The 20134-nt window shown below is 45.2% G+C and overlaps 1 protein-coding gene across 1 annotated transcript in view; it reads left to right on the forward strand.

The window, feature by feature from the left end:
- The first annotated feature begins 1328 nt into the window (after positions 1–1328).
- Positions 1329–20134, forward strand: part of FRAS1 (Fraser extracellular matrix complex subunit 1) — a 161509-nt gene continuing 142703 nt past the window's right edge. Inside the window, exons 1-2 of the mRNA XM_080590382.1 lie at positions 1329–1556; positions 4777–4808. Coding sequence (XP_080446508.1) covers positions 1499–1556; positions 4777–4808 — 90 coding nt within the window. The 5' untranslated portion in view covers positions 1329–1498. The remainder of the gene's footprint in view (positions 1557–4776; positions 4809–20134) is intronic.

The raw sequence follows: 20134 nt of genomic DNA on the forward strand, positions 1-20134 counted from the left end.
GTTCAGTCGAGCTGTCCTGATTTTTCATTTGAGTAACTAAGAGGGAATTAAGGCGTATGTGTTTATTCCCTTAATAATTTGTACACTATTCTAAATTAACATGAAATATTTGATTAGTGTTTTTGTGTGTGTACCAGTGGTTATGAAGTCTCTCTGCTCCTGTTTTTTAAAAAAAAAAAAAAAAAAAAAAAGTAGCTCCTGCTAATAGCTAATGAGTAATAACTTGGTAAAGCAGTGACAAACTCATCATGCAAATTACAGTTTGAAACTTGGATCGGTGCCATGCTGTACATCTTATTTCTCCCATTTCTTGCTAGAGTTGTTACAGAAATTAATGGCATCCAGTCCTGAAAAAAAATGACCTCCAACTCTGAGTTCAAGAGACTAGTGTTCATTAGAAAGTGATCAAAATTGAACAGATTGAATTACTATGAGGAATTGCTATTAAATTTGCTGGCATACTTGCATTTAATCAAACAAGCTTTGTTTAAAGCAAGCAAGAGGAAAAGACTTCGTCAGTGCAGCATTGTACAAATGACGGATCTGCTACCTGCTGATTAGGATACAGCCATGAAGCGCGTCCGTTGACACGAACTGAAGAGGACTACATTCATACCCTAACAAAACTAGGATCAATTTTCTATTTCATCCCTATTTTAGGTTTTTGCTTAGAGTTATTGAATGGCCATGGTTTAAAGAAAACCAGCCACAAGGTTTTATCCCATGACTTACTGCAGAAAGCAATTCATATTGCAAAAGCATGTGGAGAAATTAGCACCGGTCTCTTCTATCGCGTTTGGCACTGGAGGTGTGAAGTAGTAAGTTCGTAATGAGTGGTCAGGAGGTTGGAAAGTGCCTGAAAGAAGAAAATCTTCTACGGTGAAGAGTTGAACTTCAGGTGTATGGTGCACTTGGTAGGTTCTGTGAAGTTCTGAGTGCTTGGTTTGTAATCACTAATGTTAATTCTTCTTTTTTAGAGGAAATTATATAATGGGTGAGGAGCAAAGTGTATTGAGCTCTGGACTCGGTGGTGGGAAGATGGTTTGAGCGTGCACCTCTGTCAGGGCTCGGTCCCTTCCAGCAAACACCGTGCCCCTTCGACTTTTACCCTGCAAAAGCGAGCCGCGAACAAAATGAAGGAGAAACCTCCCGCTCCTGGGGTCGACTTCTGAGCGCCAGCCCCTCGCTGCCCAAGCAGCCCCCCAAGCTCCCCCTGCCTCGGTCAGCTGCCGGCAGGGAGGAAGAAGAGGAGGAGGAGGAGGAGGAGGAGGAGAGGCGCAGCCCCAGCCTCCTCAGCCGCGGCTGCCGGGGGCGGGGGTAGCGAGGCGCGGCCGGGGGCCGGGCCGGGCGGAGGGAGGGCGGCTTGCGGCGCATTTTTGGCGGCGCGGAGCGGGGCCGCTTTGTCTGCGGGGAAAGTTTGGCGGTCGGCCGGGGGTCGAGGAGCTGCCCCGGCACCTGCCGAGGGCTCCCGGGGCTCCTCTCCGCCCGCGGCGGGGCCATGGGCGCCTGGGCGCCGCTCTGCCTCCTCAGCGCGGCGCTGGCTGCTGCCGCCTCAGGTGAGTCCCGTCCCGGGAGGTGCCCTGAGGGGAGGAGGGTCGGTGCCCTGAGGAGAAGCCCCCCCTAGGCGGGCCCCGTGGGTTTTGGGGCGCTTTTCCTCCCTCCCTCCCCGGCCGGGGGTCCGTCTCCCGCCCCCCGCCATTTTGGCTGCCCCCCGGCTCGGGCCGGCTGTGCCCGCTCCCAAAATGGTCGCGGGGGGGACCGCAGGCGGCTGAGGGGCGGTGGGTGCGCACCGTGGGGCTTGGTTGTGGGTTTCACCTCAGGCTTGGCACCTGAGGTGATGGAGGGTGAGGAGGGGGCTTGGGACAGCTGAGAATCCACTAAGAGGCTGGGGGGTTCCAAAGCCAGGGTCCTTTTTATTTTAAGGGTCCTTTTTATTTTAAGAAACGATGGGTTTCCAGTGGCTGGGTGCGAAAGGGACTGAGCAGAGCCCTCGTGCCCCTGTCCCATCCCGCTTGTCACCGCTGTTGGTGGCAGTGGGGAGGGTAGAGATCATTGCCCATAGGGTATCTGCTTGCGCTGTGCTAGGGCAGTGATAATAGGGGCTTTGGGGAGCGCACAGGAGGCAGCAGCATCACCTTGCGCTGATTTAAGAGATTTCTGAGGTAAACTTAACGTTGCGTGGATGTTGCTCTGAGTGCAGCTAAGGCATTGACCGCTGACTGCTTCTGTCACTTGAATTAAAAAAAAAAAAGTGTTCTGGAGAGACTTATAAAAGTGCGAAGGTTTTTTTAATCTTACTACAGCTGTCAGTGCAGGGGTTAAGGTCATCGATAGCTTGATTTTGGCAATGTACCAGGGCTGCACTTGTGCTCTTAGGTTGTTTTCTGGCTTTCTTTTTGACCATGTGGCTGTGGGCTGTTGGTTCCCGAAGTGACAGACTCCCCACGTACAGCTCCCAGTGTAATGTGTCATGTTTGCTTTAGTTGTCTTAACGAACAGCAGGAGTTAGTAGCCATGTCTGTGTGTGAATGGGGGAACTGGCAGATGTGAATGTGGGGTATTAACTTGGTGAGCAGAGAGATTCATTTCAAAAAGAAAAAAAAATCAGAAAACCACCCTATCAACCACCTGTATCTGGTATGCCCAGCACAAGTAACCAGACAAAGTCAGGGGGGTTCTTCCATAACTCGCTCAGTGTATGGAAGGCACCATGCTCTTTTGAGGGAACCCTTTCAGGTGGGCTTTGCAAACAGTCCTCTGTCACTCCGGTGACCTGGAGCTGTGTGGAAAGCCAGGGTGCTGCAAAGCTCTGTTTGCTTTGTAGCTGCACATGGGGTGAGCCTGTGTGCAGAGGGTGCAGCGGAGGGAGTAGGCTGTAGTGCTGAGAGAGAGAGACTCGAAGGCCTCTCTCATCCCTGCTGATGCTTGCCTGGCGATGAGTTCCTTGGCACACGACCGCTCTCTCGCGAGGTATTTACAGTGCCTGGCGCAAAGGGCCCCAGATGTAATTACAGCCTTTTGAAGCAGAGATAGGAAATGGTAGTGACTTTTTTTTTGTGTGTCCCCCTCACACGCCTTTCTTAAGAGCTTCAAGTCTTTAGTGAAGGCTATGACACAATAATTCATTTTTTATGATGTTAAGTCATTTTTTCCGTACTTTTAAGGAACGATAGTCATTAAGTAAAGAAGGAAGGGCAGTGAGCCCTTTTCAGGATTAAAATGGTCAAGCTGTATCAGCTTTAAATAATTGGTGTTAAGTATTATTTTTTCATGTGCCTTCCAACCATATGTGACCTTGTAGCGTTTTGCACTGAATTTTGAGGTGCAGGAGGATGATGAACCTTGAAATTATTCTCTCCTCTCAAAAGAAGAGTATGGGGGGGAGAAAAGGGATGTGAGGGGCAGGAGAATAACTGGTATTTGATGAAAATAAATGCAGTATCATGAAGTCTAGATAGGGTAATGTCTTTTTTTTCCCTTAACCTGGGTTGCTATGGAAGCCAAGTAAATTAATGAACAGGTAATTGCTGAGAGACTGGGTCTTAGTGGCACTCGAGTACCTTGGCACCACCATGAAAATGCAGAGTGGATGTGAGATTGAAACCCGACGTTTCAGCATGTCATCCTCTCCCGTGCTCAGTCTGCATGTGTGATCTTCCTAGTGCCAGTATGAGTAGAAAGGTACCTGCAGAGTTTGAAAGAAACACAACTGGGCTCTTAGGGCTCATCTTTTTGGCAAGGGTAAATAATTCCTGATGGTGCCTCTGCAGCCTCTTGTAGCTGAGCTGAGGACCAGCTCGAAGGAGGAGCTCTCAATCTCAAGCAGTGCGGCTCCAAGGTTTTCTGTACAAATTTGTCTAATCTGCTTTTTATGGGAAAAACCACTCTTTGACAAGGAAATTTGTAGTTCTCTGGGTGGTCCCTTGAGGCAGCTTTTCTCCCGTTCTTTGCTTTTAATCTTTGGGTTTCTTGGGTTGCTTTTGATTTCACATTCTTGTCACAGTAGACAGATACGTGCTGTTGTTTGAGAAGGGCTGTTTCCCAGAAAATCAATGGAAGAAGTGTCACTGAGCTCATTCATGGCTTTATTTTCTAACCTCTTATTTGGCTTATTGAAGCAGAATATATAAAGTGTGCTCGAATGGGCACGCATCTCTCTGTCACTTGCTTGGAGAAGCTTTCCCTCTCCCAGTAGCATCAGGTGGGAAGCCTGAAGGGCGGGAGTCCCGTGAGCCTGTCAGCAGGGGAGATGCGACGCGTTGCCCATGGAGTGAGTTAGGGGCAGGAATTCATGGCTGCTCTTCTCACAGTGATCGCGTTTTTATGTGTATATTCACGTGCTTATTTGTTTCTCCTGTAGATGGTAAAAGGATTTATAGGAGCACAGAGAAGAGCCTGCTCTTCAGCATGCAATTTAAGTGCTGTGTAACCTTGCATTTTTAAGGGTTGTATTTTGCCATTGAATAGCAGTGGCTTGCCTGTATTTCAGCGAGAGCTCAGGCCATGAATCAAAGTAGAAATAGAGTTGTAAGCTTCATCTTATGTGTATATTGTGAGGCCTTTTTCCTTGGAGGAGGCAGCTGTGGCAGCAGAGGGAGAGAAGATGTACCCCTTGCATGAGAGGCACCAAACACAGGAATCTGTCACCCATCTGAGGGAGTATATGGTGCTTGTGGGAATGGGTTGGCCTGATCAAAATAAGGCAGGTGACTGGTGACTGTAATTTTTTTTCTTCTAATCCATCTTTTTTTTTTTGTTGTTGTTGTCGTCCCACAGGTGCCTGTGTCTACCAAGGCTTGGTTTTTGAGGTAGGTAAGCTTCAGTGTATTATGTCGGGGAAAATATTTGAGGAGGTGCTGTTGAACTTTACTCTGACTGCTGATTTTGTCACCTCTGCTGGGGATGGCTGATCTTGCAGCAGGTCGCAGAGCAGCCTTCAGCCTGCAGGAAAACAACAGCAAAATAAATATCGCCCTCAGGGAGGTCAGCAATTCTCCCTGGGCCTTTGTGAACCCAACCGTTCTCCATGTCAGTACAGCTCTGCCTGCTTCTAACTGGGGCTCCTTATTTGTTCAGCATGTGAAGGATGTGTGCGATTTTACAGCTTGGAAGATAGAAATCATAAGTGTGTGGTCCTGGACAGGACAAAATAATCTTTTGTAAAATGTCTCAGTGATGCTAGGTATGCTCTGTGTTTTTTTTTTTTCCCCCTAAATATATAAGCTATTAGTGGCAGCAATTTAACACTTTTTCTCAATTGATTATGGTAAGTACTGGGTACCTTGATGCTTCTTTCTTGATTTCAAGTATTTTGTTTTAGTGTCTTCCTCTTTACGTGTACATATTCTACAAATAACTTCATGAATAGTCAAAATCTGTGATTCTTGTACAAACTGCTTTGTTCAGTAACACTTGGTAGCATTGCTTAGGTGCTTTGGGCTGAGAGGGAAAGGCCGAGCAGCTTGCTTTCCTGGAGTGCTCCTGTACCTGCCTCCGACCCCACAGCCAACTTGCTCAGGGATCTGTTGCTGTGGTCTGGCAAGCAACATGCAGCAGCCAGGGAAAACCTGGGTGTTCATTTCTCTTCCAGCAAGTTAGCCAAACATGTGGCGTGTCAGAGAAGCATGGCCCCTGTGTGTAGCTTTTGGCCTTCTGACCTGGACCCTCGCTCTTGGAAGTTTTTTTTTTTTTGCCCCGAGAGGGAAATGTAGTGCAAATTGCTGGATCTGAATGTTTTCAGTGGGTGGCTTGGGGAGAAGCTGTGTCAGGCTAATCGGGTTTGCTTCTCTCAATAATGCACTGTGGAGCTTCAGTGTGTTAGAAGCAATTGGGAAGTTTGTCTAGGCTCCAACTTTAATGAGTTGTATGGCAGATCGCGCTCTTCTGAGCATTGCAGCTCAGTGAGCTGAAAGGTTGGTAAATGAGGGGTTTTAATCTGTTACCACTTCGCACTGATGTCAGTTGCAATTTTTTTTTTTGCATTCTGTGTTTTCTTGCTGTTGTTTCTCCACTTCCCCTGCAGCTGTGTCTGAAATGCTAGTGCATGTCTTGGCGATATCGTGATACAAATTTTGCGTGTGGGGATATTTCACATTAGATGTCCCCATTTAAAGAACTTGCTCCCCGTATCCTTGACTCCATCTTTATCTGTGTTTAATAAGTTTGTATTTTTTTTATTTGGAAACCATTTCTGTAATCGTACTAGTTTTCATTAGCTGCACAAGAGAATTGCTCTGCAGTAAAACTTAGCTCAGCACCTGCATTAGTATTTTTGCTCTGACATTTATAATAGAGTAAAACTGGAACGACTTAAGCTTATCATTCTTCGAACAAGCTCCTATCCTCTAGAAGGAGCAGCACTGCCAGAGCAGCATGCGAGGGATTTGCCTCATGTGGCCAAGCTGCATGTGGGTGACAGGAGTAGACCCGAGTGACTTTGTCTGTACCCGAGGAGCTCCCTGTGCCTTCGCCTGTGCTCTGGAAAGCCAGAGGAAAGCAAGGGCAGGCCACGTCCCGGCTGGAGGGGAGCTGAGCTGCGCTCAGCACTGCTGTAGGCAGCGGCGTTGGAGCTGGCTTGAGCTCCCCATGCTGGCCATCTCCGCTGTTGTCCGCAGCAGGGTTAAAGCAAGTCTTACACCAGTGGGGGCCGACTTGTGAGAGCACAGGTGGGGCTGACAGCAGAATTTAGCTGTGGGGTTCCTCGCTGGTGATGCTGCTGCGTGCCCCGAGGGGAGCAGAGGAGCAGGCTGGGGGATAACTTTGTGGTTTTAGCGTTTGTGTGCGACTGTGGGGAGCTGCATATAAAAACATGTTCAGTGGAGAAATCCCAGTGGCAGGGCAAACCTGCAGAGGAGGGATCTTATCTCGACAGAATCTGTTGCAGAGGAAGAATGTGCCTTCTGGGTGCCTTTGCTTACAAACCATTTACTTCCAGGGAAGACAGCTTTTCTGAATGACGAGAAGGCATCGGGCCAAACTCTGCAACCTCTCCTGGTGGCTGTCGCCTGCAGTGGCAGCTTTGCAATGTGTCCATGGCTCTAAAAGAGCAGTTCATCCCCCTCCCTGCAAATATGTCTGTAGAAATTTTCTTACATCCAAAATTATGGTTAGAAACACTGTTTTTCCTTTCAGCCTCATGTTATTCAGGGCTTTTCTTGGTGTGTTGGGTGCAAGTAGTTGTATGTGAGCTGTTCCTAGGTTATTGTAGGAACGCTAGTTGCTGCAAGTCTTGCTTTATGGCACTTGGCTGCCTTGCTTCTGCTGCAAACCTGAACTCTTAAGTCACTTGAAAAATCCTCTGGGCATAAATCAGACACTCAAGAACAGTGAATGGAAGTGCTGCAGAGCTGCGTGAATCGTTAACACTGAGGAGAGCGTTCTGCATCTTGCTTGGCTGACTTAGCTGGCTGTATATCAAGGGTCAGCTTCTGTTCGTGCATATCCTCTGAGGAAAAACATCTCTGTTTCGTTTCCAGCTGTGCTGAGGGGGCTTGTGTTATTCCCTCTTCCTTCACCTTTGAAGGAGTTTTCAGGTCCACACAGCTGGCGCTGCTGCTGCTTTTATTTAGCAAAGAAGAAAATGCACGTTCCTTGCTTTTCTTCGCTGGAGGGTAGTGTAGGTGGGCTGAGGAGACTTTCATGCCCCAGTGAAGGTAAATGTTTGGGGGAGGTATTGTTAAAGTCTGTGTTTGCATCTTTCTTCCAGCTGGCTTGTACCAAGAGTAGTTCTCAGCCCTGGGAGGATGAGAGAAGAATGGGGCTGTGAATTAAGGTGGGAGTTGGATTAAATGGAAAGTGTGGTTTGATAAATGACACTTTCTGTCTCGTAGACTTTGCAATAGGGAAGGACAAGTCCAGCTGAGCGATCTCCACTAAACTTTCTTTTGGTTGTGTTAAAACACAGGTGTGGTCCGCTCCAACACTTGTGGTAACGGATGCAGGAATGAATTTGGGGAGTGACAAACTCATTTGGAAATTTCTGGAGACGCATACAATGGTTTTCTAACATTACAAAGCAGCAATGAAGCTAAGCAACTTTTCTTGAAATAGAATGTGTTTTTAATCTTGGAGTTTGGATGAAAACTAGATGGAATACAAAGCCCTAACCTTACCCCCACACGTACTGTACTTGTGCTTCTACCAAAAATTTATCTTCCCTTTTTCCTTTTGGAACTGTCTGAAAAAGGAATCAAGGTAATTCAAGGGCTTAATTGACTTGAATGTTTGGAGAGAAGAGACCTAGGTTTAGCAGTCAGTCAGAAGAACAACACGCCTTTCTGGAAAAGGGAAAAACCCATGTCGTAGCTCTTCTGATCATTCAGCTTTTCGTCTCTCTAATTCTGCTCTGCAATCAGTCATGGGAGAGGTCACAAAAAAATCACAGGTTGGCAAACATCTGTTGTATAAATACCGACTTCCATCAGCTGCATTTCAAATCTGACCATCAGCTCAGTGTATGCTTTAGTTGTAACTTTCTGGAAACACTTGCAAGGAGCTGGACCAACAGGCAGGGTCGCTAGCAAAAGTTGAGGGAATCAAAAAAAAAAAACCAAAAACCAAAAACAAAAACAAAAGTGGAGGCATGGAGATGTGTTGTGTAAGAGGTCACTTCTTGCTCAGCTCCAGTGTGGTGTTTTTTTTTTTTTTTGAAACTGGATTACGTTTGAGTTATTTAATTCATTTCAGTGGCTAGGGTAGTCAGAGTAGAGAAACAAAGTGCTACTTTCAAGTTCTGAGGAGGGAAGGGGCTTGTTGCTGGGTGTTTTCTTACCTGCTAGTGGCTGAAGAAAGGAATGCTCATGAAGATGTTAATGTGAAAAGTCTGGAAGTTTGTGGCAATAAAACAATTTGAAGAAATTTGGCATGAGTGATTGCATGTAACACCTTTCTTAATAAACAGTATTCTTTTATCATTTAAAAAAAAAATTACAGACTTAGAAATCTCAAGGTTATACGAGTATATTGTTTCAACTCTATTGTTTCAACTCTAAAGAAAGCCTCTTTGTATGCATTTTAAATTTAATTCTGTTTCCATCTGTGCTTTGAGTCAAAAATGAATGGGAAAATATAAAAAGTGATGTTTCTTCAAACTTGAAGTAAATGTTCCCACTCTGGATAGCTTCTATTTTAAATGAATTAAGTGACTATTAAAATTAATTCTTGGCAGGTGCAGAGCACTTCTGGATAGGGAACATAACACAGTAGGGTAACAGCGAGGTAAAGAAGTAGCAACCTCTTGTTATCCTTCTTAAAAAAAAATACTGAAAAAAAATGGGATCAGAATCAGTGATTTCAGTTGAAGGTTTTGCTTACTTTCAAGATAGTGAAGATGTCTTTTATAAATAATGTGATTTAATTGCTACCACTTAGCCTGGGGTTTACATCCTCAGCTCCTCCAGGGAGCAAACTATAAACTCCTATTTATAATGCGCATATAACATTTTGTGTCTATAAACTCTAGTTTACCGCAGCGTGAATCTCCCTTCTGTGTAATGTTCCCGCAACTGCTGCCCAGAACACGCTACTGCCCGCTTTGCTGGGGGTTCCTCTTTGAGCAGCCTGCGCTCGGTTTGCTCTTCTGCAAAGGAGAACGAAGGTATTCAGGAGGTAATGAGCTATGTGTTGGAGGCTTGCAAGACTGAGCTAGCTTTTTCCTGCTATTGCAGGGTGGAAACGTAGCTATGAGAGCTGACTGATATCCTATATATGGAGGAATTTTATTTATTGAACAGGTACAGTGAGATACTGCGACTCTCCCAGGTAACAAAGGAAAGGCCAGGGGAATTCGGGGGTGAATTTGGTGTAGCAGGGGCCTGATCCTGCAGTGCCATTGTGCAGCCTCACATCTTAGTGCAAATACATAACACAATGTCCTATGTGTAGTGCTTAATATCCAATTTGTTCTCCCATTGTATGCCTGTAAATGGGCGTGCAAGGTGATAGCAAATAAGCCTCTTGATTTACATGACTTGTATGTCGTTAAGGCTTATTGATGAGACACTTTGCACATAGGAAATGACTTCCAGAAAGCTGAGATCAACTGAAGATCAAAAATAAAAGGCAAATATTTGCATGAAATTTGTTTTTGAATAAAACAGATGCTGGCTGTGTTCTCTGTGTTCCTTAAAATAATAGCATAAGGCAGGGGGATGGGGGCAGGCTCCTTTTTTACGGCACGAGGTAAAAGAAGCTTTTATGAAAGATGATTATTCTCCTGAGGATGTAGTGAAATCTTGTCTTTTAATCAGTAAAGAGTTATTACTTGGTGGATCAAGGCTCACATCTTAGTATTATGTAATAACTCTTTTATATTGTAGTGGTTCTCATTCAGAAGGCATGTAAAAGTCATTTTTTGGGGACTAAGAATGCAAACACCAATTTTACAAGGAAAGAACACGAGCAGCATAGCTGAGCCCTGCTATCTTCCAGCATTATCATGTTTTGTGTTTTTTTTTGTAGGCACTTGAAACTAAACTCGTTCTGAATACTAAGCACCACATAGTATAAGCCTCAGCATGGGTGTACTTCACTTTTGTCTTGCAATATATTGGGTTGTACATCATGCATAAAGACAAGCAGCATAGCTGGCCCATCACTTCCTTTTCCAGTTGCTTTTTCTTTTTTTATCTCTGTGAAGAAATCAGGTGGAGCCTTAACCCCCTCCCACTGTTATCCCTTCAATTAAAAACCCCTGTGGTGGGGAGGTGCTGGGCGTTGGGTTTCTAACATCAGAGAAACCAGCAACTACCCCCACTTGCACCTGAAGGTCCTTTCACAACGCGAATAAAGGGCAACCTGGAGGCTGTGAGCCTTGTTAACAGCTGCCTGGATGTTGTCCTGTACTGGGTGCAGGAAGAGCTGAAGGGGGGGACCCAGGGCTTGGTGACTCTCTGCAGCTTGTAGTTTTTCTTTCCTTGAAGCTCTGAGGGTCTGCTGCTTGTTGTCATCTCCACCCGGGCTCCTCTCCCTGCGCTGCGTCGTGGGAGGAGATCTCAGACCAGCTGGGTTTGGAGAGTGGGTCCTTACAAGAGCTGCCCTCTTCCATATTTTCCGCTTCAGTGCCCTTCCTGCATGGCGGCTGTTCGTCCCCAAACACTGCCTTAAGTAGATGATTAACATTTAATGTCACAGTTACAGGAGCTATAGGCCGAAGCCTTGGCAGGGTTGCTCGTGGATTCATTCACTAGTACAACAATTCAACAATTACCCAGCATTTATACATTTTACAAAACATTGCGTCTTCCAGCTCTCTGTATGCACTGCAAGAGCCTTGGTTAGGACGTAATTCCTTGTGATTTGTCATTTACTTTTTCTTCCTAAGTTCCCCGCATGAAAATTTCTGTTTTTTTTTTTTTTTTTTGCTAGGTCACTAATTCAGGTTGTATTTCCTCATTCCTTCCCTCTCCTCAACCCTGTCAAAACCTCAATCAGGGTTCCTGTGCTTTTTTTCTTTAGAGGATGGGGGTTGTGATGTCCAGTTAACTGGTAAAAGAAATGGTAGAGATCAGTTTCTGCCGGTGGAACAAGGCTATAATGCATTAAAAGGGGAAGCCTCTGGGCAGTGCAAAGCAGTGTAGCTACAGAAAGGCGACAGCTTGCTTCACTTCGGGACCTGTCTCAAAGGCAGCGTGTAACTGAGGGGCTGAGGACCCTGTCATGTTGGGGTGTGTGCCAAACTTGGGCCCTCTGCTGAAAACTTTTGGGCTGCAAGTGCCAGCTTTGGGGTTGGAAGCGGCGTCCCACAGCTGGTGAAAATGTTGGGAGGGGAAAAAAAGCTGGTTTTGCAGAGGGCTGTATGATAAAAATGGAAATGGCAAGCGGTGGTCATTAAACCTGTACACTTATTCCGCTGTGGCAGTGCCTTTGCAAACATGAAGGCATTGGTGTTCCGTGTGGCTGAGGTGTGGAAGCAGGGCGGTACTGCTCGGTTGGGTTAGCAGGGGCAGGCGTAGGTGTGCCCTGCCGTGACAGGTCCGCGTGGCACAGGCAGAAGACGACAGAAGATGCTCAGGTCGGGCATTGCTGCTTCTCCAGAAGGGATCTCATTGTATCATTTGGAGGGCAAGTGTGCCACAATGTGACTTTAGACAATGAGCACTTGATATTCATCTTTCTCTCCTGAATGGTAAAGGACAACTCACTGAAAAACTGGTTTCCCCTCTCTTCGGCGCAGTGACTGAGCTGCAGAAAGCAGCCCAGCAGGGCGCAGTGCTGGAGGCAGTCGTCTTGTCGGTTTTATGGACTAGTAAGTCTGTAATCGTGCTCCTGGGACGTAACGCTAATGTTCATCAGATGACTTGTTAAGGTCTTTGAACTTAACAAGAAAGTCAATATAGTTTTGATTATTCCCAGGGAAGATTTTATGGAGGCGGAGTTGACACTATGAGTGTGTGCGTGTATCAGCAGCTTTAGGAGAGAACAAATGAAGGCGTGAGGCTGGGGCAAAAAAATCGGATGAGTTTGTGTTAGGAACACAAAGGTCCTGTATTGGAGAGAAATATCTGTATCCATATATGCGGGCAAATCTCGTTGAAGGCTGTCATGATCTGGGAACTTGGGCTGTTTCCTTGTAATGTTGGTTTTCTGCTGGAGGGACTTGTCAGATCCAGAATCTGGAAAAAGTGCTGGAAACACCAACACAATTTTTCAAAGTTCTGAGTGCTTCTTCCCCAGAAGCCGTGGATTCAGTAGTGCTTTTAATTTCTATTTAATACTAGTTATCAGAGGTTTATATCTCAACCGCCAAAGTTTTCTTTTGAATGACGTTGAACGTCATACCAAGGTCTTTTGGGCTAGGATCTTTTTTTAGGAATTTGAAAAATAATTGGCACTTGATACGAGTGCCACCAACTAATAGAAATGCGCTGTATGTTTTTGATGACCCCCAAAGAACTTCTGGATGAAATCTGTGAGACAACTGATGAAAGGTGAGCGGATGTTGAGCACCTTTCTCCTGCAAGGGTATAGGAAAATCCTGGTTTTAGTTTTAGAATTTAAAAATGTTGCAGTCACTAATATGTATCAGCAAGAAATTTTCTCCTTACATACAGAAAAATAAACTCAAAACGAACTGTGTTGTTTATAAATGAAAAAGAAACTGTTAGTATAGAGTGAATTTCTCCTGTATAAACAGCTCTCTGTGTCTGTGCAGTAGGATATCTATCAGCTGGCACAAGAGCAAGTCAGACAAATGGAACAGCCCGGTTTAGATGTGTCTGTATATCACCAAGTAACAGCAAATACATAAACGGTAGTTGGGATGTGATCTTTTTGACTGACTCCCAAAATGCTGCGCAAATCAGTTAAGGCCAAGGTTTGCATCTGGGTAGCTCGAGTCATGTAGGTAGCAAAAATCTGTGTTCAGTATTGAAAAATAGGACTTGGCTCTCTGTAGTTTGGGGGCCAGAGCAGAGCTACTTGACCTGGCAGAGCCTAGAGATGTTTATCCTATATCTTACTCCTTTCGGGGAGACAGCTGAGAGAAACAGCTGTGGAGGAAGGCTGCTGATAGGGGAATTTGTGGGAGTTCTGTCTGCTCCTACATGCTGCATGTCAAATTGCTCCTGTGACAGGCAGCTTTGCACTGTGCCGGTGCCAGGCTGTGCTTGCACATTTGCCAGCTGAGGCTGGGTTCGAGACCTTGTTCTTCAAACTCAAAACATCTTTGGCAAAGAAATTCCGAGGAACTGGTGAAGTCTGCTCCGTGGTTGGAAATAAATTGTTAGTGTTTTAATCAGTCATAAAGCAGAATAGGACTGCTGTGTCTGGACAGTGGTCCCATGTTGAATTTTTTATCTTCCACGTTGGTTTTCTCCATTTCCTCTTCCTCTTTTTTCCCGTGAATAACTCGTGTCTCCATCTGAAATGCCAGTATGAGATCCCTTTGTCATTATAGTTGTTACGCAGGCTTATTAAATAAATCGATTCCAAGCTGTCCAGGATAAAACATTCTCTGAGACGTTTCAGTTGTGCTCCAGCTGTTGCTGTTGTAACTGATGAGTTTCACAAGGAGTCTAAGATCCTCCTTGGTGCTTTCAGGAGGCCATATACTAGATGGAGAACTCTTCGAGGTGGGGGCATTGCTTTTATACCACATCTCAGATCTGTCACCTTGAAAATACCTTTAGAGAGCCATGTGATGCTATGATGCACTGAAGTTTATGGTGCTGAGATGTCTGTATTTCTACCATGCATATTAAATAGCTTTTCGTGCAAATATATGCAGCCGACTTCCATTGGAAGACCACTGTAGTTTTCCTAATGCTGTGATTTATTGTTGAACCATAGATTAGGGAGGCCCATTAGAATAAAATACTCAGTGCTTACCCTATTCCGTAATCATTATAGCTACTTCAGAATCATTTGGTAATTAATCCTCTCACCCTGTGAGCTTGGCCTCAGAAGTATCTTGGTATTACCAGCTGGAATGCTGTGCCTAAAGGAGAGTCCTCGGCATTTTCAGAGATCCTTAACTGTTTCTGAGGATCTGTAAGAAAAAAAAAAAGCCCCCCCTCCTCTCCCAGATGAGAAATCACAAACACGACCTATTTCTTCCTGTATTAATTTGTAGAATTTTGAACCAGATGTTTCCTTGCTCAAGAGAAACCAAGTTTCATAAAGTGCTTTGTGTGTGTTTTACGGAGGTGAATATTAAACTACGTGCAAGCTCAACATTAGAAAATTGTAATTTGTTTCATCCGTATAAGTTCATATTGAACATAAATTTCCAGTGACATCAGTGGGAGCTGAAGTTAAGGTATTGTAGCGAGATGACAAAGATAGGGATTTTTGGACCTTGCAGCTATATGCATACCCATTTATCTTAGTTATCAAACTTGAAATCTTACGATTTCTAATGGGAATGTGGTGTCCCTGAAAAATAAAACCTTTTTGTTTTCTGAGAACTCAGCTGCTGTTCTGCATTAATGGATGTGGTCACAGTCATGTTGGAATGGTTGTTTTTGGGTGCTTAGCCAGCACCAGACCAGAGTTACAACTTACCTGATACGGTGTAGGTTGTGTCTTTTGTGGTTCATGGATATCAGAGGAAGTACAGGGTCAGTTGTTTCGTTAGGAACTTCATACCTGCCCTGATTTAGACAGAGCTGTCACCATTGACACACTAATGGCCGGTTCTGAGCTGGTGGGTGCAGTAAATCCTGGCATGCACTGAGTCTGGTAGAGCGGCTTCAGGTGAAAACATGAGCAAACTTGTTAGCAGTTTCTTTTCCGCATTGCTAGCAGTTTTATAGACTCTTCTATATATGTAAAGACCTTATTTTCTTTAGCATTTAAGGAGTTAATTTACAGTTAAATTCTCGATATTACAGAATAAACATCACTTGCTACATTTTTATTCCACAGGTGTTTTAATGTGATGTAAAGAACCAGAATTTGAGAAATGTTCCATTTTGAAAACCTGGGTTGGACCTTAACTGAGATGCACTTGAAAACTGTGCCCACTCCTTTCTACCTGAGCTCCTCAGTGAAGCTGACAGTGCCCCAGTCTCCTCCTGTGGGAAACTTTCTGAAACAAAAGTGAATTATGTGCTTCCATTGAGTGACCAAGGAGTAATTCTTAAGTCTCTTTTCCATAGTTTATTTACTACATAGATTCCCTAGAATGAAACAAGAAAGCTAATGAAAATCTGTTTAAAATGTAATGAAATCCTTAGGACAAAACAAAGACGAATACGTTACTTTCAGAGACATCTGGAGACATCCTATGAGATAATACGGAGCTAACTGAGTTACAATCAAATACAAATTGAGCAGAATTTGTCCCAGACTTTAAGTTTACATTGCCTAGGTAGATGAAGTGAAATTTCTTTATGTGCTTATTACCAGCAAAGCTTGCTTACAGTCCAGAGAAATACTGAAATGCAGTGTTACAGAGCAAGAGGGACTTAAAACCTTCAGGCTCGGGATGTGCTCCCTCTGCCCACGAGCACTTTGCACGTGTCTTTAGTGCAGGTGACTTGTCTGTCATCACAAGTGGACTGTGTTTGCATCGGGGAAACTCGGTGCTGTCAGGCTGAAGTAGTGGGGAATCTTACATTGCAGACTTCTGAGAATGTAAACATTATCAGGGACGTCTTGGCTTTTCTGCTAGGAAACTGCAGGCAGAGTGTCAAAAGGAGTAGTAGGTAAGGTGTTCTGGAAGCAAAATGGCATGGTTAAAGAGTGCTCTAGCAAAAGGAGCTGGGCTTTGGCTCAGCAGGATTTTAAATAGGAAGGCAATTCTCGTTTCCTGTGAGAGGGAAAAGGCAAGGGTGGTCCTGGAGAGCTGCAGACCTTTGTCTCTTCTCTATTAGTGCAGTGTTTCATCAAAGGCATGTTCCATACTTGAATGCTGTGTCCTGGCGCCGGTCTGTACCTTATCTGGCTAAGCAGAATGCTCTCATCGTGCTCCTGCTTACACTGGGCAAGTTGAAGGTGGCAGCACGATATGTAACGCGACGTGGATGGAGGTTTCCTGTGAAGACCCCATGGTTGTAGCCACAATGAATGCAGCTATCAGCCCCATTATCTGGCAGTAGTAGATCTTGCAACTGCAGAGGTTTGGGCATGACTACAACGTATTGTTTTACTATATTAAAAAAAAAAAAGCGTAATTTTACTTCCTAGCAGGTTTTCCAATGTTTGACTGTAATCCAGTAAGTGATCCCGTGCGCATGATGTGTGACTGACCAGGTAGACTAAGGGTGTACCCATGGTGGCCCAAGATAGCTGCGACACATTGGCATGGTAGAAGTAGAACTGAGTTTAACAGCATTTACCTCTGTAATGGTCCTTTTTTCCTGTCTGTCCGGTCCGTTAATATTTTGATTTATCAGATACGACTTAACACAGCACTGATCTACCTTTTCTTTCTGAAGACGTGGCTTAACAGACAGCTTGACAGCCCTGTGTCTGTCCTTTGGTATTGCAGCATAGGGTTTCTATTTGTGCTGTCCAGTCTGCTCTGTCATTACAGCAGCAGCCTGACTCCACAAGGCCGTGGGATCCTTTCCTGTGAGTTTCAGAAGGATTTGCTGGCTGTAGAAGAATCATGAGACCTCAGGATCTCAGGCGTTGGAGAGCAGTGTGCTGGACTTACCATAGATACTTTTCTTTTTGAGGCCAAGATCTAAGCTGACAAGATCTAAGAGTATCACTTCTCCTTGCTTCAGGCAGGAAATATCAGAGATCAGAGACAAGCCTCTTGAAATCCCTAGGAAAAGGTATTATCCGCGATATTTGGCATCCTAGGAGGGGGCTGTGCAGTTAAACTGCTTTTTCTGCTGGGATTAGCATCCTCTGGCTTGTCCAGTTACCCCCTTGGCATGGCATTTCTGTTTAGTAATAGGTGGCTGTGGGTGCTCGATGTGTTGTGGTGAACGTTCCTGGGGCTGGGCTGTCAGAAGCATTATTTATTGATTTGTAGTGTGGAGCCTTCTCCTCAGCCTTTTTTTTTGTTTAATTATTATTTTGACGTTGATTTCCCTGATAAAAATAGGAAGCGTTTGCATCAGAAACAAACTAGGAATGGTGCCTTCCACACAGAATATTTTTGCTGGACTTCCACTGCTTGGGTATCTGCAGGTAACAGTTGGTGCTTTTGAGCTTGTGGCTCTGTTACGGATATGCAGGATGCAGGCAGCTGTGATTTGGAAACTGGACTCAGCCTCCCTGCTACAAGGTGTTTCGTCTTAGAACCGTAACACTGTGATACGTGAGGTGTGGATTGCTAGAGCCTTTGCTTATAAGAAAGTCTAGCACAGTGGCCCACAGCAATTTGTTAATATCTGATCATTTCCCTCCTTTTAGTCTTGTGTGTGAATATGCATTTTGTTCTGCAGGTACCAGCAAGGGGCTGATCTGATCTTCGAGGTCATTTCCTTCACTCAGCAACCCGTTTACCCAGATGCCTTCTTTAGCCTCTAGAACTAGCTGAGAAATCCCCACGTTCACGCTGAGGAGATGAGCGTTGCTCATATTGCAGCTTCGATAAGTAACCTCCTTGTTAAAATCAGCAGTGCTGTCTCTAAGAGCTACGCTGAGGTCTCTAAACATAATATTTTCAGTGCTTTCTGTATGATGCCAACAATTTTTTAACCTCACTGAAGTCATTTCATGCTTCTGTAATTCATTGGCTTTTTAGTGTATTTATAGAAGCTGTTTTTTTCAAGCACTGCAGTAAAAATGATGAGAGCATCTGGCTAAATCCATCACATCTTGTACAACAACCTCTTAACAGTTATTCTCTGTTAGATGAAATAGAAAAAATACTCTCGGTAATTGAGCCTTTCCCCCTTTAGATGATACACCAATATTTTAAAGGCTTTAGATATTTAATATAATTAGAGTGCCATAAGTGTCACCGCTGTGCTTTTCTGTGATGAAGACAGCATCAGTCAGCTATGAGAGCTGTAAAAACAGAGCCACGTTTCAGCTTACACGTAGTTCCAGGCAGCTCTGCTTATAACCTCTTGTTTTCCCGTACCGCAGAGGAGGGTGTATCTGGCAGCTTTGATTTTGCTGAAGACGGTTTTTTCTTTCTGTTTGCAGTTGTCTACTTTTTGGGGCGTTCTGTGCAAGTAAATCCACAAGTGGGCTGAGTTCAGCACGGCTGGGTGTTTGTTTGCTTGGTTTTCCCCTTCAGTTTTGTGGGCCATGGCTCCTTTTTCCTCTTCAGGGCGTTGTAGTATTGTGTGCAGGGGATGCTTTCTGATCCTCACTCTTCCACTGTGAAATTGGGCTGTTTTTGTTAGGGGCTTACCCTGACCCTTGACTGCAAAGCGATGTGGAAGTGACACAGCTGTGATTTGTTGGCATTCATGTTTGGAAAGCTCTCTGAGCTCTCTGCAACCGTGTTGACAGCAATGTCTGAGTGGCGAGATAGAGCGGGGGGTTGTGTGAGGATCGCTGGTCGGAAAGCCAAGAAGTATCTGCCCGGCTGGTATGGAGAGCTGATCTCTTTCTTAATCTTTCACTCCCTGGAAAGCGGTGCCAGTGTGATGGAGGTGGTGACTGTAGACTTGACACTTTGCAGTGTTGCAGAGAATCCAGAGGTGTGGCCAGAGTTGCCTTATGGAAACCTGATCAGTATTTCTATTTTGGGGAGCCCAAATTCCCATACTGTTCTGCTTTACAGGCCTGGGTCCTCTGCTACTGTAAATGGCTTCAGCTGCTTTGATGTCCGTGGGGCCGGGCATTTCACCAGTTGAGCATTTGACCCTAACGCTGGCAGTCAGCCTTCGAGCCACTGAGCTTATTTAGCACTTGAAATAAGGCTGCAAAATGGGAACCAGTTTATCAGTTCGTGTTTAGTAAGCACGGGGTTGCCTTTTAACTTTACTTGTAAGAGATTTGGGCTTCTCTGTCCCATGTTCTTTCCTCATCTTGGCCCCATTCGTGAGGTTTTGGCTCCTTGCTTTGAGCCAAGCGCACACACCTTCAGACAAAGAAATGATTTAGCACTGGATATGAGTAAGTGGTCAACTGCAGATGTGCCTGCAAGATAACAGTAACAATCTTAGAGGCTACCAGATCCATCCGTCTTTTAGATCTGCCCTGGTGGGAGGGAGGAGAGAAGTTACTCAGTGACTTGTCCCTTCCCTCTCGGTGCTGTTTGCTGTCTCTGGGCATATGAAGGTACCAGCTCTGAAGCTTAGCTGGTAGGTGTGGGACGACTCGTTATTTTGTTCAACCACTCAGCGCTGTGTTTCTTCTGTGTGTCATGGAAAGACCCTCTTTAGGGGTAATCCTTCATTTTGTCACCTCCTGACCACAAAAGCGGTTGTTACGTGGGTGTTAACAGACTGCTGGGCAGAGCATAGAGCTCGTATCCTTTTGTGGGCATTCCTTGGTACTCAGGGTGTCTGAAAGCTCGAGGTTAAGCCAGGTGGAGCAACACAGACACTGGCATTAGACAAGGGGTGCTGGAGGTTGTGTGTGGATGAAGAGCTGAGGGCTGGACCCCCCAAGAGGTGCTTGTGGGTGTTACCCCACTGCCTTTTGTAGTGTGCTCTGTGAGTTACTGGTGCACATTGAGATCCGAGTTACTCCGTGCTCGGCATCAGCGCTGGAGCTGGCGGCGTGTGCTGCACAGCGTGCTCTGCCGTCCAGACATCCTTGCTGAGGCGGCTCAGCG

The sequence above is a fragment of the Anser brachyrhynchus genome (genome assembly GCF_964034855.1).
Source record: "Anser brachyrhynchus genome assembly, chromosome: 4".
Taxonomy (NCBI): domain Eukaryota; kingdom Metazoa; phylum Chordata; class Aves; order Anseriformes; family Anatidae; genus Anser; species Anser brachyrhynchus.